Source organism: Festucalex cinctus, chromosome 1 (assembly GCF_051991245.1).
Source record: "Festucalex cinctus isolate MCC-2025b chromosome 1, RoL_Fcin_1.0, whole genome shotgun sequence".
NCBI classification, from domain to species: Eukaryota; Metazoa; Chordata; class Actinopteri; order Syngnathiformes; family Syngnathidae; genus Festucalex; species Festucalex cinctus.
Genome location: NC_135411.1, coordinates 30,736,857 through 30,761,966, shown reverse-complemented (window position 1 = coordinate 30,761,966; position 25,110 = coordinate 30,736,857). Strand labels below are relative to the sequence as shown.

General features: G+C 39.0%; 1 protein-coding gene across 5 annotated transcripts in view; it reads right to left on the bottom strand.

Moving 5' to 3' along the window:
• Window positions 1-251: 251 nt before the first annotated feature.
• Window positions 252-25,110, bottom strand: part of ttyh2l (tweety homolog 2, like) — a 45,961-nt gene continuing 21,102 nt past the window's right edge. For 2 of the 5 annotated variants that reach the window (XM_077528543.1, XM_077528565.1), the window contains exons 4-14: window positions 21,370-21,590; window positions 19,369-19,464; window positions 15,460-15,532; window positions 12,889-12,958; window positions 12,556-12,611; window positions 11,721-11,813; window positions 11,186-11,278; window positions 5,588-5,730; window positions 5,299-5,469; window positions 4,101-4,179; window positions 252-1,404 (exon numbers count right to left, since the gene is read on the bottom strand). In XM_077528543.1, the coding sequence (XP_077384669.1) occupies window positions 1,324-1,404; window positions 4,101-4,179; window positions 5,299-5,469; window positions 5,588-5,730; window positions 11,186-11,278; window positions 11,721-11,813; window positions 12,556-12,611; window positions 12,889-12,958; window positions 15,460-15,532; window positions 19,369-19,464; window positions 21,370-21,590 (1,176 nt within the window). In that variant the 3' untranslated portion in view covers window positions 252-1,323. Of the gene's footprint in view, window positions 1,405-2,428; window positions 2,646-4,100; window positions 4,180-5,298; window positions 5,470-5,587; window positions 5,731-11,185; window positions 11,279-11,720; window positions 11,814-12,555; window positions 12,612-12,888; window positions 12,959-15,459; window positions 15,533-17,778; window positions 17,886-19,368; window positions 19,465-21,369; window positions 21,591-22,668; window positions 22,922-25,110 lie in introns of those variants that run through there. The other 3 variants (XR_013284520.1, XM_077528556.1, XM_077528571.1) reach the window with 3 other exon arrangements.

Below are 25,110 nucleotides of genomic sequence, written 5' to 3'. Positions count from 1 at the left end.
ATGAATAAACACATTTTTGTATTGTGTTGTATATTTATGACTTAGAAGTGTTTGTTTTTTTTCTTCATACAAATGTTAACTGTAATTGTGACTTAACTACAGCATGATCGTAGGGAAGTGATAAGACTATACAACACATTACGGCGTACGTAAATACCCATCATAGACTAATAATCACCTGTGAAGTGTTCACATCTTTCCAGCAAGTGGTCAGATGTAAATGACAAAACAAAAATAAAAAAATCACACAGTTGGCAAACATTAGTTTAATTGGATACAATAAAAAGGCATTAAACAGCTGTTATGTTCTCATGAGAAAACACACAATTTCTGCATAATTAAGTCAATAAGTGATTGTGCTTCGCAGTTCAGTGATGGAAAACGACTGTGACACATTCATATTCCAAGCCTGTTCTTCTGCGCTAATTTAGACCCGGCAAATATGGCACACATTTGAAGACGTTTTCATCATATCTTCATTCTTGCATGTTCTTCCTTTAGCACAACAATATGATGTCATCCAATGCAAAAGCTGTCCCAAAAGAATTGGAGAACCTTTGAATGTTCTCCACTTTAGTTTCGCACCATGCTGCCTAAAAAAGTATTCTAATCCAATATTAATTCTGAATGTTGGGTAAGCTCATGGGCAGCATAATGGAGAAGTGATTTATTTGTGTGTCTGCCTCAGTTTTTTAGGTTCTGGGTTCAAGTCTCATTTTTAAAATTCCATTCCACACAGGAGGAAGAATTATTGAGTATTATGCCCATATGTAATGTTTCTTTTCTTAAAATGTACATTATGCATTTATTGTTTACTAAATGTATTGTTGTATTTTAAATTAAAATGGCAATAAACGAGAGAATTAGATATTTTGAAAATACACATACTCCCTGCAAATATGTCATATTGATTTACTTGTCCACTTTTTGTTTGATCCAACCCTTGCATTGGATCAGGTTAGACATGCAGGTTAATGTTGTGGCCTGATTGGTATTCTTAGGAGTTATACAGTAATTCCATTGCGAAGGGATGTGGCAAAAATGTCAGGCTACGCATTTAACCACTTGGTCAATCAAACTCATGCAGGCTACCAGATTACCGAACAAAAACAAGCAATTAAAAAACAAACAAACAAACAAAAAAACACAGGGGCCAACTTGCCTCATGAAACAGCTTCGACACACAACACAGTCAGCCACACACTGCATGTGTGTGTGTGTGTTACTGAGGCAGCCGCCTCACGTAGCCAGCAGAGTGCAGGCTCAGTAAACAGAACGGACACATGAAGACAGTTCTTCACATTTGCATAGTGGCTGCACAGGCTACACCTGGAAGTCCCTGCCAAAGTGTCGGATCTGGGCTTCAGTCATGGTCAGATAGGCCGTCCTCATACCGGGCGTGTACTGTGGGGAAAAACATTGAAAATTAGGCTTTCCAAAAAAAAAAAAAAAATGCTTCTTTTTACCACATAAAGTATTACACACACATACATTCACATACATACAATTGGTGGGCTAAACTGAGACCTCTGATATCATATTTTATGCCATATCATGTGTGTTGGTATGACAATAAAATTGATTAATAGTTGTCATGGGTTTCAATTTGCCAAAAGTGTCTCCGATTGAGCCAAAAGGTACAATTTGATGCAAACAGTATAGTATTGCTATTATTAAAGTACACAACTTGGAGATGACAAAATCAGACAAAAAAACAAGGTTAAAAAAAGGAAGCAAGGTGTACACAAATGGTCCAGGTGGTCAAAACACAGGATGTAACAATAACAAACAAGTTGTAAATTTAAAGGACGTACAGTATAAAGAATATTACAGGGGGTTCACAGTGGGGTAAAAAGTAGGGATGTAACGATATCCAAACGTCACAATACGATATATTCACGATATAAAAGCTCACAAAATGATAATTATCATTATATTGTGGGGAGGTTCACAATATTTAAAAAAGCTGACAATATTGTAAAAAAAAAAAAAAAAAAAAAAGAGCTCATATTAGAAAAAAACACAATATTGTGCTTTTGTATATAACATCAATAGTATGTTTTGTTATTATTATGTTATTATTATTATGTTATGTTGTTAATGCACGAGTTCCTCCACATATTGACTTGCTTTACAGGCATATTACATTCCCCTTCATCTGACAATTAGTGTCGAAGGGCCAAAACATCCCTAATGAAAATTAAATTGCACTAAAAAACTAGCCACTAGAGGGTGCTAGAACGGCACAAATGGAAATAACCTGACTTTTTTTTTTTTTAACAAATGTGTTCCTTTTAAATATTGTGAAAATGACGACGACGATATTGTGGCAGTTTTAATATCACAATATCACGATATTGCCATTATCGTTACATCCCTAGTAATAAGCAGACAGGACACAATTTTGATGGGGTTGTACTATACTCACAATGCTAGTGTGCTGAAGCTTTTAGTGTCGCATGCATGCATGGGAAGGAGCAAGCACTTGGCACAGCAACACATAAGCAAAAGGGGTGAAGTGAGCCCACAGCATGTGTTCACAGAGTGGTGGAAATTCAATCAAAAAATAAATAAAATACAATAAAAATAATAATAATCTAAAGAAAGATGTTAAAAAATATTTGTAACTTACAGTTTTTAAAAGTCTGTGTTAAAAAACAGAAAATGATAACAGAAAAACAAAACAAAAAAACAAAACAGTTAGTGCATGCACATTTATGATTGTCATTCTTCGAAAGCTCGACAGCATAAGCAGGCAACAGACACGGAAAAACAAGAATGAAAATACATTACAAAGAAACAATATACATCAACTGATTATGATGCTGTTTGCATTCCATACAACTTGTTTGACAACGACATTAAGTTACAATGATAAGGTCAGAATCAGCTTACATTACATAACATAGCTTCATTTTTACATCCATCCATCCATCTGACTATTGTAAATATTTTTTTTATGTATTTATTCATTCAAAATTCAATGACAGAAAAGAAAAAGCTTGTTTTCATGTTTGCTTTACTTTTCAATTTTCATGCTTATTTTTAAATATATTCTTTATTATTATTATTGCTTCATTATTTACTTATATAATTATGTTTATTTTACGCTTAATTACACTTTGACATTTTGTAAACCTCTGAGATTTCTGTTTTATATTTTAGACTCGTTACATTTACAAATATTTCATTGTTCTTTTTTTCTTTTTTTTAAGTGATGAATTAAAGAAATTTGGACATCTGGTTTTAATGGTGCTATTTTTCATGCTGGCGTACTTTATTTATATTTTTTCGATTTAATTTTTCTTATTGTTAAGGATTGTATCAGATATTCAGTCTTTACAAAGACAATAATAGACTATTCTGTGGCATTAATTTAACAATCGTTATTGCAGTTTCATCCTGAGTGCCGTTCCTAATATTTTGACCTTCTCGTGTTGCAATATGAGGCAACACAGGATGAAATTATACCAATAGCATTTTGCGACACTTACAATCCGCTGCATTGATATTCCGCGATAAGGCCCATTATTCTTGTATGAGCTGCCTTTAATGGCTGTGTTGAAATGTATCTCACAGAGACAGAGAGTGTACATTTTTAAACAGCGGGCCACATTGTCTGCCTTTTGCAAGTCATTTAAATTCCGTGAATGTAGTAATGCGGTCCCGCCGTCCGACAGAAGCTTCATTATAAAAGAGAGAGGGCACTTTAAAGGAGAAAAAGTGTGGATTTACCAGCGTTATCTATTATTTAGACTCTGCTCCGGGTACACATGACTCACTTATTGACTATCAGCCCTGGGATTAACATTTATATTATTACATACGAGTGAGGCAACAATGCAGTTTTGTGTGCTCTTTGGAGGTTGTTTTACACATTTGATGCCGTTGTCTTATTGAGAGCTAATTTAATTCACTGGTGAAAATGATGGCTCTGTCCCGAGCCACCAGAGGGCAGTCTTACACCACTTGCACTTCACTCTAGTTTGATGTTGTGGCCAGTGTGCAGCTGCTGGAGGGTGTTTTTGCCATGTGTGTGAGTGGTTGGGGGGTTGTGGTGGTCACACTTGGGACACCAGGGCAGTGTACGGCCAACGCACCGACGGGGGCGGAGATCCTCTGCCTATCAATGGCACATTCTCATATCGAGGGCTCCCGCCAAACAGCATGGATTGATTCCTGGGAGGCAAAGAGGGAGAAAGGCACATATTTAGAAAGAAAAGAGCAACAAAAACCAATGTGAAGTATTGCAGCCATTAATTAAATGGAAGAGTGGGTGGTAGAAATGTATTGTCATATTTGTTAAGTGTCAGTATATGAGTTAATGATCTGTGAAAAGAAAATCAGATCTCTGCAGTCCCCAATTTACAATTTAATTTTGAAGAAACCTACCACACCTGAAGAAAAACAACCAATCAGACACACGGACACATTATTGAACCAATTTAAGATTACAAATTGAATTGTTGACCAACTTGGTAATAAAATTGCCTCAATTGGTAACACACGATTGAATAAGCGAAGTGCGCATTAAGTTTGCGCATGCGCGAGGGAAAAAAACGAGGCTACCAACTACCCTATCAATTTGAATGGCGGAGATTAGAGTGGTGACAATCTTTGCCTAACTGTACACTATAAAGCTTGCAAGTCAACTTCCCCGATGTCAGTAAACCACACGCTATGCATGTTCATAAAAAACAGCAACTTTCCAGCGGTTGAAACGTTTCTATCAGAGCCGATTCCATTGGATCCAATTCATTTTCAATGGCCGTTTGGTAGTTTCACCTACCCACAATGCACCTTGAATTCGAGATGCGCACTTCGCTTATCAAGTTAACCTTAATGAACTTTGGATTAACTAAATTCAAGTGAATATATTAAGTTTTATGAATTCATAATTAATTCAACTTAATGGATCATGAGGTTAATGAACTTTTTGTTGTTTAAATATAGTGTTGAATTCTGTCAATATGTACAGTACTTCAGCATGGAGTGCCCAATAAGCACCTTGAAGCAAGCAAGCACGCTTTGCCTCTTAAGAAAACTGTGCCAGTGATTGTGTGACAGCCACCAAGGAATACTTCAGAAATGACTTTTAATCCATTGAAATGTGTTTAATAACGTGTGTGGGAGGGGTAAAACCATTCGGTCTATGATTATCGCCAATTTTCCTCTATTGCAGGTGGGTCTGGAATGCATCCTCCATGACAAACTGGAGTTCGGAGAACTGTACTTCCATTACTTCCAAAATAAAAACCGGTATTTGTGATCTATCTTGGTGTCTGGTGTTGCTCTTACATGTATTCTGGGGCGGGCAGCACGCTGGCGGCAGCCTGAGGAGGAGGATGGATGCTGGCCTGGCTGCCAGTGCTGCTGGTGTAGCTGCAGAAGCTGTGGATGTTGGACCTCCTCCGTTGCGCTTGAGGGTTGAATGGGTCCTCCTCGTCTATGTCGTCATACTCTTTGTCTCTACGCAGAGAGGCAGTGCACATGTCAGCACTTTGCTGGAGTGGCGCGCTAATGAGATAAGGATTGCGAATGGGGGTGTGAGGGGAGTGGGTTTCGGTAGTTGCCTCATGCTGCTGACCTCCTGCCCAGTAGCGTCCACACTCGGAAAATAGCACACAGCATAGCGGAGAGCGCGGACGCCGCCAGCAGGGAGAACAAAGCCAGGTAGAGGAGGCCTTCGACGCCGTCGTAGCAAACGCCCATTAGGGCATCCAGGTAGTCCTGCAGCATACATCAACACAAATATCACCTATTGTTTGACACCTTCAGATGTCAAACTGAAGAAGACACTTTTGCGAACAACTGATGAATCATCTAGATTTTTAATACGACTTACAAACATGAATACTTCCGTGTTATTTAAGCATTTATTAAATACTTTCCAAAGGCTAAATTTTGAATTACACGCCTTCAGTGTAGCATTCAGTTGTGCTGCCACATGCCGTTAAGTTCTAAGGTCTATTGGAAGCAATGTAACATAATGCGGCCAAAAAGAAGATGCAGAAAAGGTCCCGAAGAAGCCTCTTTTAACAGTTGTTATTCATAAATAGTAGCAAAACTATTTTCATCAGCTTCTATGTGTTCCGTTTTTGTTAAAAGCACCAGTTGTTTGAAGGTTTATAATTACCGTAACATCCATGCTAATCTCCACTTGTCTATGCCAGTTTGCAAAGTATGTTAGCAGAAAGATTGTGGACTTCTGTTCGACAAAATTATATGGTTTGGTTGAACATTTTGGTGTGTTAAGATATAGGGCTCTAATTTCGTAGACTGGCACACATGTATGTAAAAATGGGCTTATCGTCATTTTCAGAGTCTAGTTTAGCATGTTTGTGAATTTGGTAGTCACACTACATCTTGCTGGATTTTCCAGCTGCCGCGTTTCCCGGTGCATCTCACATTTAGCGACCAAAAGTAGACTACATTTTTGACTACCTAAAACCAGGTCTATATAGTGGTGCAAATGATGTATCAAGCACACATAGCTGTACGATCAGGGGTGCAAGTTGGTCTCCAATTGCCAATGTCACATGTGCAGCCAACGATATCATCCGCAAGGGGAGATCTTGCAGTTTACCTGTATAAAACGCAAACTGCAAGCCAAAACCAGCGAGTCACTTTGCTTCTGCAGTGTCAAGCACAGCAACGAAATGTCTTGATTTTAATGCAGTTGAGGGATGCCACTACACGGCTGACCATCCCACAACGGTGCAAATTCCGCATAACGCCCAATTCTACCTGTGCAAAGTCGAGGAAAATACCAAGAGAATGAAAAGTCCATCCATGCACATAGTTAGACTTGCAAGACTTGCACAAAAATAGGGCCCACAATGTGTAACACACTAGATCTTGTACATCTTTCACGTTGCTGGGACCAGCAAGGTTGCACCGCTGGGCTTCCGCAGCAACTACCATTGGTTGCAGAGGCATCGGCTTTGGATGCAAGCTAGATCACCATAGTGGAAAAAAAAATACTACAGAGGAGACTTTACAGACATTGTAAGATGGAGCTGACAGAGAGTCGGACAAATCACAGTGAGTGGTGGCTGGATGGCTCGGCAGTTTCAGACAGCAAGTCTGAACAAGATCAGCCCACCTCCACTAAAAGGAGCTGTTACCTGCTCCTATAGGAAAAAGTTATAGTAAGAAATAGGCTACTTGATGTGATGCAGTCATGACATTTTTGGCAGTATAAGCCTGATAATGGACTCAATAAAGCTCCACCACCCGTCTGCCATAGAACAGCAAGAGAGGGGCTTTATTAGCTACTCAAAACAGCGAGTAATAACCATATTAGGCCATTGCATGATTGTCAGAGCGCAAGCCGTCAAAACGGCTCTGGTAGAAGCAGGAGTTGTAGAATTATGGTAGTCCTTGTTAAATCTCGTTTTATGTGTCTATTTTACATTAAACTTTTACTTTTAATTATGAGTAACAAAAGCAAGCACAATTTGACCCCTGTTTGGAGAACTGTGCCAGTGACAGCATGAGTTTAAAAAAAAAAAAAAAAAAGCGTGTTTTATTAAGTTAAATGTGTTCAAAGTGTGTGGGAGAGGTAACACTCTAAAAACAAACATTTTATCATAGGGTGTCCATAAAAGGATTTTGACCTATTGGAGGCTTGGAAGGCATCCCTTGGCTTTCAGCTCCCCTTATGCCAAAATGTATAAAAAAAAATATATCAAGTATGGTTCCTTGAGCGATAAAAATCTACCTCTCAAAAATATGTATTGCATGTCATGAAAACATCGAAACATATACTGTATATAAATGAAACATCAATCCATCTATTTTCTGTACCACTTGTCCACATTAATCTCGGGTACACCGTGGGCTGGTCATCAGTTAATCGTGTTTGTCAGTTCATTTATGTTATATCAAGCCATAAAGTCTTATTGATCTTATTTTGAGAATAATATACTATGCAAGAGCAGAATTTCTAAGATTATTACGCGTATTTTCACGACTATAAGGCACACCTAAAAGCCTTCAATTTTTTCAAAAGCTGACCATGTGCCTTATAATCCAGTGCGCCTTATATATGGATCAATATTGAGCCGCAACAGGTCTCGCTGTCAAGACGCTATCGGTGACCCTGCACGATCGGTGACGCACATGCGCAGAAGATCCCGCCATCTTGGATCGCTAGCTAATACTAATACTTTACCTCAGAGAAAATAATAAAACATTCATTTTGGGAGTGAATGGAGTTGTCAGAAAGTTAGTTTGTAATCTATTAATAAAGTTTGACTGACTTATCTGACTGTTTTGTTGACGTTCCCTTTCGCGCATCTAATGGATGCATAACGTAACCCCAGCCTCTACTGTAGCGCCTTATATGTGGAAAACGTTTTAAAATATGTCATTCATTGAAGGTGCGCCTTATAATGAGGTGCGCCTTATAGTAGAGGTGGGAATCTCTGACATGAGGCCGATTCGATATGTATCTCGATACACAAGTTGCGATTCGATTGAAAAACGATTATCTTTCAGAACAGAACGGTTCGATACGGTCGATTAAGTTTGGGAACGATACGATTTTCGATTCGATACGATTCATTTCAATATTCAAAACTTATAGTGACATTTGTTGCTTGTAAACATTCATCTTAAAACGCCACAAATTTTTACAGTATCTACAAATGTGTAAAAAAAAGAACAACAACAATGTCTTCTATATTTTTATATATTGAATCAATTATTTAATTAGACCGCAACAAAGGGCTGGGCGATATGACTGAAAAATGTATCAGTTTAAATATTTAATAGTTGTTATTGACAGTTATAATTGTTTTTTGCTTTTTTTCAGGATAAGGAAAACAAACGGCTGATAATTCAATTTGAAATATAAATATTTAACCTTTAAAAAGACACCAACACAATTAAACAGAATATGTCCACATTGTGAAGTATTTCAGAAACATAAATTTAAGACATGAAATAAACCTACCGTCCAGCCAAAAGAAATATGAAGCCACCTTATGGAACAATAAATCTATCAAACACATTTTAACCACTTAATATATGCAAAAATATTTCCAAAAGTTCATTTCCCTTTTTAATCAACAATTTTTGTATTTAACAATTTTTTTTTCTTTTGTCATCACTTTCATTTTTGGTTAATGTATGACATCTTTTTTTGTTTTTTTAATCTGAGACACGATGATGACCACAGAATCACTACTGTTTATATTTTGTATTTTGGGCTGTCGTAATCGCGGGCACGTCTCAGTTCTCCTATCTGCTGCTCATGCTAGTTGTAGACATTGACAGGGAGCCACAAACTGAGAAATGAGATACTTGCAGTGTGCTTTTAGCTTAGCTGGTGTGTTGGCTGTGGGACATACCTGTGTCGTTTGAATCCATGCATTGGATCGTCACGGGAGTTATTCTTTTTGGCTCGCGCGCAGTACCAACGCCGGCCCGGGACATACAAGTGCACCGAGAGGACTCGATAGCCATGGGAAATACCGAGATGTACGGCACCGGCTTCTGCTAACTGTCTCCATTTGTATGTTGTCACTCGTTGTGCGCGACTGCGCGCGTGCCGTGTCGCGAGCACGGCGTTGACGGTAGGCAGCTTTACAAGCAACGTATCTAAGGATTCCCGGCAGATTTTGTATCGGTTGACAAGTCTGCTACCGATACGGCCGTTTAGCTCCCCTTGACGACCGATGGTTCGGTCGAATCGGTTTTTTGTCCCACCCCTACCTTATAGTGCGGAAAATACGGTATTATTATTTTAAGATTATTTGTCTTTTATTTCTTGTTTCATTTTTAAATCCTGAAATTAGTCAATCTTTATGCACAATAAGCTAATATGCTGTAAGAGTCTGTTTGATGCCATAGTTATATGTTTTCAGAGAATTTTTAGCTGTAAAAACCTATTAAGACCTCCTTGTAACAAGTGATACACTGGTGACATTAGACCGCAGAAACAGAAATCTTAAGGTTTAATTTCTTAAATTTAACCTAGATTTGCTTATTTTGCTCTGACAAGTCATTCTGCTTATTTTAAAACTTTAAAACTCCACATTTTTCAAGTTAGTAAAATTATCTTACTGCACTCACAGATAATTTGACTTGTTTCTAGTAAATTTACACTAAAAACAAGTGTATTTTATCTAATGTTAAGGAGACGTGTTTGTGCAGTCACCAATCAGTGTATTTCCATGACATACATCGGCAGGCTACATGCGAGCTGAGCGTTTACAGTGCAGTCGCAGTCTCAGATATACGATACGTATTAACGTTTTATCCACATTTGTAAGAGGCCTGATTCCCATCTGATGATATCCGATTCCATTCCATGCAGATTTTGTACTTATTATGCCACTCGGGTGAAAAAAATCTGAATTGTGTCACTTGAAGTATGCAGTATAAATCTTTGCCATAGCCACAGAGATAAGACCGCTATCAGATAAGACATGTAAGAAAGGGTTTATCTGAAAGTGGTAAGAATATTTTGAGTCAAAAAGAAATCCAATCAGTCCAAATGGGCTTTATGTTTGAAAACGATAAAAAAATGAATCAGGCAGGCCGAATTAAGTCCAACTAAGAAGGGCTATAAAGCACACTGCAACTATTTCTGTTCTATTGCAGTTTGTTCACTATCAGGCAAAAACAACATTAAATGCAAGAATTTGGAAGATTTAGAGTGCAGTGAGAGTGACTAGAAATGAGACAATTACACTGGTAATTTGGAGTTCTGCTGCGTTCACATAGCCGGGTGAACACTATTACAGGATTTAACGAGGGACCTGTTATTAGACGAGCAGTTAATTTCCTCTTGGGATGACTTCAGCGGTGTGCACACATACAATAATCAGGCTGAATTTGAACATTTGGGCGCTTCCGTTCAAGGTCAGCATAGGCCTGATTTTGAGAGGTCAGTGAGAGATCATTCTTCAGTCTCACATTAGATGCAGAAAAGTGGGGCACACAAGTACTGATAATTGAATTGGTGAATTTGTAACTCACCATCCACAAATTGGTAGGGGTTCATACTGGGCGATTTATTTATTTTTTCTCTCGTCATGCCTGGTCGCTTCCATGTTAAAAATCGGTTTGTGTGTATCTCGCTTTAGAAGTGAAGTTGAAAGGTGGCATTTGTGGTGCTTTGGCGGCTTTGAACGACTAAAGGGAAAGGATCTTTAAAAAAATAATAAAAAATCACCTTGTGCAGCCCCCGACAATCAAGCAAGGCTGTCAGCTGGTGCAGATTAAACTCGCTGGTGTTCAACAGGCGCTGGATACCTAAAAGGTCTCTCTGTGTGAAACAAAGGGAGGGGAAAAGTATGAGAGATTACAATATTGTAAGTTTTGTAGTCCACAGAAGCCTTAAGGCCTGATTTACTAATGGTTTACATGCGTTTACTAACTGGATTGCAAGTGCCTAACGTGCAAAACAGCCGCGCAATTCATTTTGCACATTTGCCTCAATTAATGTGCAGTGTTACTCGAATTCATAAAATACTAGAAGGAGTGCATGCAAAGTGATTTATCAAACTTGAGAAAAATTGCGGTGGCTTATTTTGCATCTTTAAATGGCATGTATGAAACTATAAACCGGAGCATTTATTTAAATACGACAGCCTCCGCCACATTCACACCTGTTGCCAACAGCATGTACAATCTGTTGATCAATTGATGTCGCACTATTTGATATCTGAGTAAATCATGACCGTTCAGTCGTCTGGTTGTTGTTGTACCTCAGCGGTGGGAAAGGTGGGCACAGAGAACTGCAGCAAGCCCTGGATCTGGATCTGCATAGTGGTCAGCGAGCGCTGGCAGATTGTCAGTGACTGTGTACAGAAAAGAGGATCATGTTAATAAGGAAGTGCCGTGTCGACAAACAGTTTGACCTTAGATCCACCTCCTAATAGGACTGTCACACAAACAATAGAGTTGATCAGAAGACTAGATTAGGTTTACCCTTTAACAAGTCTCACTTAATCCGAAAATGGATACTATGAGCATGTAGGATTAAAAACTGTAATAATCCGTCATGGATTTGAAGGCTGTGAAGATGCACAATGCACTCACGATTAGTGCAGCACATAAAAAAGTTTTACAATGAAAATAACAGTTTATAATAACAGAAAGTGACAGTTTTACAAGGTGTTAAGCATCGAACATTTTACAAAGAGGTACTCATCCATTTCTTTACTATAGTGTTTGTCCTCATTTGGGTTAAGTTGAACTGGAGTCCAGCTGAGTTTTGGTGATAGAAAATAGATGGAAATTCCAGAGTTGTGTATATGTAAACCCTGTTTATTTATGAAGCCCCCTTTTAAATATCTGCATATCAAACATTCTAATTACACTCTCAGCATGTTGTTGTTTTTGTGTACAGTAGCCGTCATTATGCAAGCTATGAATGAATAAACCATGTTGCTAAGTTGCGAGGGTGCCCTCAGGCAGATATTAAGCAACCCGATGAAAAGATCAAATGTGTCGCTTGAACTAATTCGATGTGTGATGCTGCACATTTCTTGCTGCAGTATCTTTGTTTACTCAGACATGACTGTGTGTGGGAGTCCATACCTGTTGGAAGGGGTTGGGTAGATTCGGACTGCAGAACAAATAATAGTGAGCAACATCTACCGGGTGAGAAAGACACACAGTTTAAGTATGTGGTGGTCATATTTACTGTAGATACAGCTCTGGAAAAATGAAGAGACAAAAAAAAAAACAACAACAACACTTAACCATTTTTCATTTCCTGCAAGTGACGATATTGCATTTTGTATTTTGGAGTTATGATGTTTCTAGAATAAAACCAATACGTTCATTCCACTCCAACTGCTAATGTTGCAGTTCAAGTTCATTTTTTCCAGAACTGTATGTATAATGCCACTAATTGTTTATGTGAATTACCTGCACTGATGAAATCTTTGGTTTGGTTCACAATTAACTTGTCAGGAGACACGCAGAAGTCACTAGTGCCCTGCGTGACAACACAACAACACGTGCAAAGGCCTGTCAGTACACTGATGCACTGCTTTATAAAAATCTTTATTGATCTTTTACAACGCGTCATGCTTTGCTGTCCATTAAAGCTGTAACACACTCGCATCCTCTTTAATGCAACCCATGAAGGACTCCTGATGCTTGTGCAGAAATACTTCAAAATCTTAGATAGGGGTCCTTGGTTTTTGATGTTCGACATTTCAATGTTACAGTAATCGTCATTGCTTAAAAATATTTCATCATGAGTGCAGCTCACTTAACGACACAAAAATTAGTTTGCAGAAGGGCTTCATTACATCACACACCACACAGGGAAAGTGTGTTCAGTGACTGCTCTATTGACTTGATTTAGGTTTATATCCTGGAAGTCTTTTTCATGCATTTATTTCCTGTAATTATGAATTAACCCCTAGGTTAGCACATGCTTACACACAAATTGGCAGGAGCGAAACTAAAGTGTATAACACCTGCACGTACAAACCAACTCTCAATCCATTTGAACTCAATCAGTGTTTGCGCTTGACACTGAACTTAAAACTTAAGACATTCTGCGCAATTGCTGAAGGCGAGGTGGGATTATTTTCATGTTCAAAAAAAAGAACCACGTTGAATTAGGCTACGATATGCCATGGCGAAATGCTCAAGGCAGGTACAATCAGTGATGACATGGTTCTAGTTACTGCCATGATCTACCTTCTTTCATATGACAGAGCCCATTACAGTTGCGCTCTTATCAGACTTTCTCTGCACAGCGAGACTGACAGCACTTCACAAAGAGACAGACAAGCGATCGATAGCGAAGCTGCACTTTGTGCTACCGTGAACAAAGCGAGTACAAGACACAAAACGCTGCCTGTAACCTACAGTTCCTCTATTTTAATGGATCAACGGTTGGCATCAGTGTGAGCCGAGACCACAGTGGAGTACATGAAAAGAATGTCATGTCAGCATGGGGTCCTGCATGTTAGCCTGCATTTGCATCTCGTTAGACATGTTGACGATGCCGCTTTTCATTAAACATGTATGCGACTGTGAGAAATTTGTAGCATCATCATCATCATCTCCTTTTTTCACTCATTGTCACTTCATTGCGGAAACGAAATACAGCATACCCTCATGTGGTGGAACACGTGCAGTACTTCTTGTTTATTCACTGTAATATAGATTACTCCCTTCTACTGATAGTAAGGCTTTCATTATATTTCTATGGTGAATTAGTTGCCAGTCAGTCGCAGGGGGCATTTAGAGAATCATTCATTCATTGTCTATATAGTCAATTTAGAACCGTAACAGTATTGCCTACAAGCGTTTTTCAAACAAATAATTGCCACAATTTTGGCTTAAGAACTGCATTAGCCTAGGGTAGTGATGACTAAAAATTCAAGTTATGTCACCACCGTCTGAACAGAACGCTGTCGTAAATTGAGGACCCATTGGGCAGTCAGAGACACAGTGCTGCTCAACCTCTGGATATCAAACGCCATGGCACTCGAACTATATGTGATTGGTGGGGCGTTCTCCAAGTGCCCACTTCACAGAACAGATATGCTCCTGCCGTTAAAGGGAATGAATGAAACAGTGCTAATTGAGCATGAGTGAAGCCGGGTTTGACCACCTTCACAACAGCCCTGCCGTCCCTCTCCAAATGTACTGGCCCACGCTCATCTGTGAGAGATAGGCAACGAGCCGTGCCAAATTTATGTCAGCCACGAAAATACAGCCCGTTGGGTTATCAGGCACAATAAAGATAATTAAAGCCACATTATAATAGACATTACTTGCTCAAGTGGACAGTTAATTTGCGGTCCCATCATGTCTACTACATCAAATGTCATTATTTGAAGAACTACAAGATTGGATTATGTTCAATTGAGCACAATTGTTCCATATGTTCTGTCCAGTAATGTAAAATGTAAACACAAGGAGCTATTTTGACTTCAATAAGAAGAGCAAAACAGCACAAATAAGGTCCAAGATGTTTGTCGCGCCGCAATGTGCGCGTTGAATGACAGCGGATGTCTCCGCTACGTTTCAGGTTCAGTCACCACCCGGAGCTTAATTCGCCGCTTCACTGCATCTGTCCAGATGTCTAATCCACCGGGATAATCCTCAGATTCCGCGATGCCTCCAGGAGATTCAGACAAGAGAGGGAATGCCACAAGTAAACCAGGGGTGGTAGGAAGGGGAGTACTCTTTATACCCCTTGCTGTGCCCCAAATGCGCCCGTCTCCATTACCACGTTAAGCCCAAATGTGATGCACACTGTATACTCAGCAGAAGACAACGAGGAGGATTTATAGTGAAACTAAAGCATGCAAACAAAGACAGATTTCGAAGGTGTAATTAACGCCAGGGAGTGTTGTTTACAACTGTGATTATGCCGAAAGGCTGCTGAGTTTATAATCAGCTTTACGACGTGACTGATTGAGTGAAAGAAACCTAAATAAATGAAGAGAGAAGACAAAGAAAAAAACTCACCACAGCTGTAGCCAAGCTGGCTCCCAGTGAGGCCCAGCTCAGGATCACAGAGAGCACCACAAAGGCCATTATCCTGTGGAAGGAATATTTACACACAAAGACCGGTCAGATATGGACAAGGACAGTACATTTTTGTTGTAGTCGTTCTAAACTTGAGTTGAACGATCGTTTGCAGCAGTCACACAACAATCGGAACATAATTGGCGTTACTGTCAGTCAATGCATCCACATGGGGATCCATAAAACAATTTACAATAAATTATTATCTTGTATCATTTTTTTTTAGTACATACTTTCATTATCATGACTGGTGTACCAATAAAACATACATACTACGCCTATTACAATACCAATTAAAAATGCTTACATGATTGTGCCAAAAAAAAAAGTCCACAGCTAACTGAGTCAAGCAGAGGCAAATCTGCACCATATAGACATATTGTAAAATTGCTGTAAAATGATGATAATTCGTGCCTTATTCACTATAACTGCCACCTTGAGCAATAGAAATAAACCACAAAAAAAAAAAAAAAAACATACCATGCTTGGTCATGCATGGGCAGTATCATACAATTATTGCAAGCACCAATTAAAATAATGGCCACCATGTACAATAGAAATCAGCACAAGTATATTGATCCATAAAGTATGAAGAAAGTTCATGCGTCACACTTACAGTGTGTACACTTGCAAGTGAGTTACTGCGATTGTTTTATTGATTTTGTGCGTGTGCGTGTAGATTATTTCTAGTAATTTTAGTTTATTTCTATTTTGTAAAGTGGCCACTTTTCATGAACAACTGATGAGGAGGGTGATCGCATTACTCTCTTTTAATTTCTACATTGTGTGCATATGCCCATGTCTGACCGAATTTTTGGACTGTAGATTATTTCAACTCATTCTGTTCATTTCTATTGTTCAATTTGGTGGTTTTCATACACAAGTAATAATTGTAATTGTTATAATATAATATGTATGTGATGCACTTGACATGCATAAGTGCATGACAGAGAATGCCATTGACTTTTTCTGTTTACTCTGTGGATTAATTCTGCAAGTTTGCTATATTGAAAAATATATAAAAAATACAAAAATATAAAACTATAAAATTATTTTTAAAAATATTGAAAAACAATTATTATTTGTTTTTAAATATATTACTGTTAAATAATCAATGATGAACATGTATTACCACTCAAATAAATAAATAAAAATTAAAAAAAAAAAAAAAAAAAAAAAAAAAAGAGAGAGAGACTACAAAAGTACCGACATACTGAAAATTGGGACAGAACCATTTAAAATGTGAAAAGTACCCATCCCTAATAGAAATAACACAAGATTCTCTGTTAGTTAAATGTTGTCAACAAGAATTCCAACATTTACTGCCATCACTGTTCATATTTGTCCAGTACATTGACGGGAAGGTGTGGAAGAGTCTCTCTCTCCCAGTCTGTTACATAAATCAGACACTTCTAGCTCAAGCACTCTTGTAGAATTCATAGGTAACACTGTATACATTTGTCACTGCTTTTCACAGGGCTCATTTCTTCTCAGGTGGAAAATAATGTGAAACTTCTGCTTATATTTCCTGTTTCTTAGTGAGAATTATAGGCTAATTGCTTTTCTTTTTCAAATAGCTGCAAGCGGTGTTGGAAAAGTCACTAAATACGAGGTTTTCTCCTTCCTCATGGGCCTGACGTTCAACCACAGATAGAAGAGGCGCTACTTGTGGCGGGACAACAAGCGGATGCTTCACCATGATTATTCAATATAGAGAATGTCACCAGCATGATGAGAACATCGTCATGCTAGTGGTGTCTCTTGAAAATTTTCTAATGTAAAATATGTGTCCTGGCTCATTAAAAGTCAGGAAATGCAAATGGGCAGAAACTCAAAATAAACCCACTCCTTATAGGAAATGGATGTCACACGGGCCACAAACCATGTCACGCCTGTTGTGTTAACTGTCATCTGCCAACTTTTTGGGGCGTTCATTAAGCTCGTTACGGACAAGTGAACTGCCCTTCTAATGGATCCATAAAGGCAGCAATAGCAGCTTCTCAGCTGGCTTCTCAGACCTCCTTGAAAAAGCAGCAATAAAGAAGTCTGAGAGCACTTAATAATTAGTTAAGGGAGCTGCATGCTCATCCGGCCACGGGCCCGATCAATAGGCATTAGCGAGCAGCATCAGCTTGGGATGATGAGGAGGGGGAGGAGGAGAAGGAGGAGGAGGAGGAGAAAGAGGAAGCGGCGTCTCGTGTGCTAGCACCCAACGCGTGGGCAGCACTAAATTGGCCAAATGTGATAGGAAGTCTGCACCGTGTGCTCGGTAATCCATCATCCTTGTCATGCTGTTTTTCTTTAAGCATTGTCTGAATGCATAAGTAAGCTCCACTAGGAAAACACGCTCAAATATGCTTAACACGTCCCCATATATTGCACTTTTCAGAAAACAAACGAAAAAGGATGATGTGGAAATGATGTCATAGAGCTCAAAGTCAGCAAGGGACTACTTTACATGGTATCGGGGAATTGTTTCATTATGCTGTGATGTATTAACCGGTGTTATAGACCTCAATTAATTGCTTTTTCTTTCTTTTTTTTTCTTCTTTCTTTTATTGCATGGGGCGGGGTGTGGTTGAAGTGATTGACAGTTTCTCGAGGAATATAACGAATAGATATAGAATAAATAAATAAATTAATTAATTAATTAATACAAATACATTTGTAAATAAATAAATAGAAAATTGATCATTTAATTTATTTAAACCTAAAATGAAACAAAAAATAAATAAAATGAAAATATAATCATTAAAGAAATAAAGAATAGCATTAATTACCTGTGTTTGTGTTCTAATACATGAACATTTTAGTTTATTAAATTCTTCATTAATCAAACAAAATACTTTGTCAATTTTTTATTTTTTTTAAATATTTGAAACAATTTTAGCCCATTTATTCTGGACAGTATTTTCTTGTCACTTGCTTAACTCTTTTACTGCCATACATTAGCAAAAAACAAAAACCAACCAAACAAACAAACAAACAAACAAAAAAAACAGTGCCAGCTGATTTTGAGCATTTTAATTTATTTTTCAAAGCAAACAGAATATTGTGTACTTTTAGTACATATACAATGTGGGTACCAAATGAAAGATCACATTCCATTCTTTCATTAGAAAAAAAAAAACGATGTTTCTACCTTATTCCGTTCGTTAGTAATAATAACCATTTGAAAAGAGGTCATTTGAGTGACATTGAGCAAAAATTGAAAAGATGAGAAAACAAGCTTTTTGTGAAGATACATTTTCTCCACAACAGTCACTTTGACACAAAATATTTTTGTTTTGTGACGCTCTGCAAATTAGGTTTAATGTGACAAAAGGCTTTGATCATTCACGCCATCCTTGAAAACGTTTGATTTCATCCAATTTCATCAGATTCCGTCATGTTTCATTGTAATTCCGTACACCAACAGCCCCTTGAAAATGCTGCCATCTGCTGGCCATAGTTAGTGTCTTTGATTCCACAATCCATTGACCAGGCAGCACTCCACTTAGATGTTGCACTTCCCATTGATTTAAAAAAAAAAAAAAAAAAAAAAACATAGTTGACGTCATTTAACGTTTATGGCCGCATACATTGCGATTTTACTTATCGTTATTAAACGTTTTTGGCAGTCAAAGAGTTAAATACAAATTAAAGCCAAATGTGACATTAGTCTGAATTGAACTAAAGTCACCGAGGAGATCAATGGTGATGCAAGTGGTGCTTCATAAAATATGATCTCTTTGCTCCTGTTAATGGAGCGAACATATGGAGTCTCATTGTCTGTCTACAGCTGACTCATCTGCGATGACTAGCAAAGACAAAGAAAAACAACAACAACAAAAACAGATGAAAACTCACATGATAAGCAGCCACCGAGACTGCTTGGCCATCCCCAAGCACACGGCCAGACAGATGAGCAGATCCAGGATCAGCAGGAGCAGGTAGGTCAGCCATCTACAAGACACCAAACACTTGTCACTTCACCACCCCAACTAAAGTCTGCAAGTGCTGCTTAAATGTGTGTTTTACGCCCCGAGATCCGAGATCAGTGTCAGATACATCAGATTTCTTGCCTCTTAGTTATAGCCCCATCTGCTTGCTGTTGTAATTTGCAGCCTTTGGGCTCAATAATTCAACAGCACAAATCCATAGACATTAAATTTTCAAGCTCTGAAAATGTCCTTCGCGGGGCACGTCAGGCTGGACTGTAAGTGCATGTGTGAGAGAGAGAGTGTGTGTGTGTGTGTGTGTGCGATTTTGTGCACGTCCTCCAGCCAACTCCACCTGGCCCGATAGTGGCGTAAATCTAACGAGAGCAACAAAAAAAAAATCGATTCCTTACAATTTAGAAGATACAGTCGACGCACGCTTGCTGCTACATGTCCGCGGTAATAATTCTTCACATTAAGGTCACTGGGGAGAATGCGAGAGCATCCTGGGGCCTCAACATATGGAAAAGAACTCAATGTATCTGCATAAAGACAACGATACGGGCTTCGGCGATGACTTCAGCTACAGAAGAGGCGATAAAAAGGAGGGCGAGTGAATCAAATAAGCGTCGGCTGTAACACTGGCCGCTCATCAATAAAGCACGGCCACGGGCTGGCTCGTAGCTCAGCCGGCCGCATGAAATCCAATAACGGCGCCGGGGAAAACGGATGCCAGGCTGCGACGAGTGGAGTCCATAAGAACAAGACGATTATTTGGTAAGAAATAACACACTGAGTGGACACATGAGCCAAATTAATGGCAGTGCTACATTAGGTCAGTAGCTGCAAGGAATGAGAACCATTTGCTATTATAAAACTACAACTGGAGAGGTCCAAACACCATTGATCTGAGAGGAAATGTTCCTTTAATGTCACACAATTCTTAAAGCGGGTATGTTAGAGCAGCTAAGGGTGAATATTGACATTTTGTTTGGCTTTTGGCAGTGCCTTTTCTCACAAAAGGTGGATCATCACACAATATAAACTGCATGTGAGAAGAGAAGACTATACTTAGTTACATGAAAAAAAAATAGGAAGTAGTGGTGTCCCCATAATTTTGTTGTGTCATTTTTATATAAAAAGTAAGGCAAAATTCAACTCACATTCTGCCATAAATTTCTTCTTAACTTGCTATCAAAGTGAAGCTGGTGTTTTGTTGTGTTTACACATGCAAATCACCTTTGCATACCTCCTACGCTAGTGGTTAAAGTTGAGACTCACAAGTGTTATGTTTAAACTGTACAGTATCTGAAAATACTGCAAGGCAGCACAGTGGATTTGAATGGTTGTCTCGTCGGGATAGTCTACATCTTACCCGTGACCTTAAATCAGGCCAGGTGTTTAAAAAAAAAACAAAAAAAAAACAGACAAAATGAGGCAGAAGTAACCATGACTATACTATGAAAAATTGAAGTGAATAATTAAATTTTGCAGATGCATCTCTGCAATGAGGCGTATGTAAAAACTACGGTAATAAATTCACCGGCTTCCGAAAAATAAAACTTCAGGAAAAAAAACCCAACACTTTCACAAGTTAAAGCCTCTGGAGTCACCTCATATATTCACTGCCAAAATGATCATTGAATTTCATATTCATTTGCACTCATTTGCAGTTGATTGGCTTTGAGGTTTTCCTCATGTTTATTGAAAATATTTTGTCGCCTTCAGTTTTCTTCCCCCTTCGCTGTTCAAGTCAAATAGGAATTGCACTCAATTAGAGGAGCGGCATTCAGGCAAGTAGGAGACAGTCGACTGCAATACAAAACACGAACCGCACAGAGCTTCATTTTGGCACAATTTAGTCTACAATCAGGTAAGAAAAAAAGTGTTAAAGAAATCTAAATTTCCATTTGCTACCACACGCACACACCTGTAATACTCAATGAAGGCTGTCTGGGTTGCGACGGCGGTTAGGTCCACATTGGCTTTTCTGAGGTCAGGCAGGGCCGTCAGTTCCCGGATAACGTTGTTCACCATCAGCTGCATGAAGCGCAGAGCCTGAAGGTAGTCGGGCCGCGCCGCAAAGATCTCGTCCAGACGCTCTAGGTGTTGCTTGACACCCGTTTCCGCATTTCCCAAAGAGCCTGCAGACTAAAATCCCAAAATATATTAGATTACATAGATTAGATTACATATGTGTGGTTCGTCCGTCGATCCGACGATGACCATATAGTCATCCTGGGAGGTTCGGGGTCTGTGGGTGCTTAGGCGACTGGTGAGACCAATCCGTGGCCGGAAGGTTCTCTGGCATTACATAGATTAGATTAGATTAGATTAGATTAGATAGATAGATAGATAGATAGATAGATAGATAGATAGATAGATAGATAGATAGATAGATAGATAGATAGATAGATAGATAGACAGACAGACAGACAGACAGACAGACAGACAGACAGACAGACAGACAGACAGACAGACAGACACGAGAGAGAGAGAGAGAGAGAGAGAGAGAGATGTTATTTAATAATATGTTATTATTCTGAGCCAGCTAGCATTTCACAGATGTTATGAAGACACTTGAGAATTGTTTTAAATTGTGATAATAATGCATACATAATGTCTGCTTTAAGTTATAGTTTATCAATACAGGGGCATATTCACTAAGAATGCGCTGCGTCCGGTAATAGCGTGAAATATTGCATCACAACTGCACCCGCAGTCTGCGCCCAGTTACCCACCTATTCACTAAGGATATTGCTCTCCTCATATACCGGTGCAAACACGCCCACGCGAGAAAGATGACATTAGCAGGAAGCGAGGTTGGACCGAGAGTAAGCGTTTAGAGCGCCATTAAGCAGAGAGGACGACAACGGCGTCCTTCATTCATAAAGTACAAATTATTGGTGCGATCATTTAAAAAAAATATATTTTCAGAGGTTGGCGTGGGCGTACAGTACAGTGGTACCTCTACTTACGAAATTAATTGGTTCTGGAAGAAAGTTCTTAAGTAGAAAATTTTGTAAGTAGAGACGCATTTTCCATGTAAATGCCCTAATCCGTTTCAAGCCTCCCAAAATTCAGACATAAATGTTTTATAAAGCATAAAAATGTTTCAAAACATGTAACAAATACATGTTACAATTAGATTATTGCACAATAAATGAGAGTTGTGCATAATGTAAAAAAACAAAGAATAAAGTAAAGAATAAAAATGATGGTCATTTACCTTTTTAACGGCTGTCCTCATCGTTTTTTGCCCTCTTTGGTTCATGTTCCTTTCTCTCTCAGAAGTGTTTTTTTTTTTTTTTTTGCCTGGTGTTTTGTAAAGAACTGATCCATGGATGTTTTTTATTTTATTTTTTTTTTTTTTTAAACAATCCTTCGGAAATGTCCAAGGCAAACATCATCTTAGTGAGCAAACGCCCGACTGGTGAACACTTTTTCTGGGCGATTCTTTTAAACAAATTCTGAAACTTCATGGAAACTTCCGGCGAGGCATCTTTTTCACAAAAAAAAAAAAAAAAGGCCCGTCTCGTCGCAATTAAAAACTTACTGTGCCTTCATCAATCACCAATTGTTTGAATTTTTGCACAAATTCGTTGGCCGTTAGTTCATACATTTACGAAAAACGGAACACCTCATGGGCCGCGGGATGAATGATGAGGACGCTGTATAGACACCGATCTAGTATACGCTCATACCTATGGTAAAGGTTCCTCTTAGCCAATGGGATGCCAGAAACATGCACAAATACCGATCTAGTATAAGCTCATATCTATGGTAGGTTCCTCTTAGCCAATGGGATGCCAGAACGATGCACAAACACCGATCTAGTATTTACGCTCATAGGTACCTATGGTAGGAAATAGCCATAGCCGAAAGTATGTTGCGTTCGGTAATGCATTTTTACCTTTCGTATCTAGAAATTTCTTTCGTAACAAGAGCCAATATTTTCCCGTTGAGGCGTTTCGTAACTCGAAAATTTGGTATGAAGAGACGTTCGTAAGTAGAGGTTCCACTGTATGCATCTGACACGTAAAAATGATCGTAAAATGCCTCCCCACCATTGCCGATCAGCTCGGTTTACGTTATATGTCCTAAACTAACACGGAAATATTTCCCCCTCTTGCTCTCTCTCTCGCTCTCTTTCTCTCCTGTCTGCGTGAACAGCCGCATGTTGTGCGGCAAATGAAATGTACTGCCGGAGATCGAGGTGCGTCAGATTAATATATGCTTTCCAAAAACATTTGCGTCACGCAAACTCCGTGTGGCTATTTGCGCTGGCGTTAGTGAATTAGACGCTGCATATCAATGAGTCTCATTTGCATTGGGGTGGGCATATTTTGCGTAAAATGTATGCAAATTACCTCATTTACATACGGGCAAATAACACTGACGCACCTAGACTTCTGACACGGACGAGAAAGTTTGATCATATTACCCCGATACTAGCCAACTTGCACTGGCTTCGGGTCCACTTGAAATGCGATTTTAAGGTTCTGTTACTTACATACAAAATATTACACAGCTTAGCGATTTCGGATCTCGTCGATTTAATAGTCTCGTACGTTCCAATACGAAACCTTCGTTTGCAACATGCTGGTATTTTGGTGATCCCAAGAACCAAAAAGATGTCTGCGGGCTCAAGAGCGTTTTTGATCCGGGCTCCAGTGCTCTGGAATGCCCTACCCTCGGAGGTCAGAGCTGTTTAAATCGCGCCATAAGTCTCATTTAATGCTCTTGCATTTGGCTGAATGATGTGGGCCTGGTGACTGCCGCTGCTTTCTTTCCCTCCCTTCTCTGCGGCTTGGAGAGGGAGTTAAGTGTAAAGGCCCATTTTGGATGCTGCTTTACGTATTCTGCTCTGGTTGGTCTGGATGAGAAACGGGGCGGACCACCACCTTGAAGTTGCCACCATGGGTATACCTGCTCGGACATACCAGGCTGGATTTGGATGAGGAGTCACTTCCCTAATAACAACTTCTTGCAGTGCTTCAACTTCTTAAATGTACTTTTGTACTATTCTAGTAAATATTCTTGAGTATCACAAAATATGTAAATTGTTGCCCATTCGGCATCTATTGCAGCCTGGTCATCCTAGAAGTGGGATTACTACATCTGTGGTCCCTTCAAAGTTTCTAATTTTTCCCCTGCTGTTTTTTTTTTGAGTGTTTCCTTTCCCTTTTGTGGTTCGATCAGGGGATGGCGTTGATAATTCTCAGCGGTGGCCATATGAAGCCCTTTGAGACTCTTGTGTGATTCAGGGCTATATAAATAAACTTGACTTGACTTTTATCCTGATCGGCAATCATGAGTACTGATTTCCATTTTCTTTCTTTCCTTGGCCATTTGATTTTTCAGTACACTTTCTTAGTGGTGGCAAAAGGAGTACGCGTCATTTCAAGTATAAACAAGCACTACCTGGAGAACCGCTTGGACGCTTCCAGGTGTCTTTTGTGTTTCATGCAGATAACTGCACTAGAAGAGCATAAAGACGACAACAATACCATGGCAGCTCTGGTATTACGCGAGTCTTTGATAGTGAAAGAACACCAACACAAAAATCCAGCCTTTACCAAAATTTTGCATAAGGGACATAACTGAACGGTACTACCATCCCATACCTAGTACATACTGTGCATTGCGATAATCAGGCTAATTTGAGTCA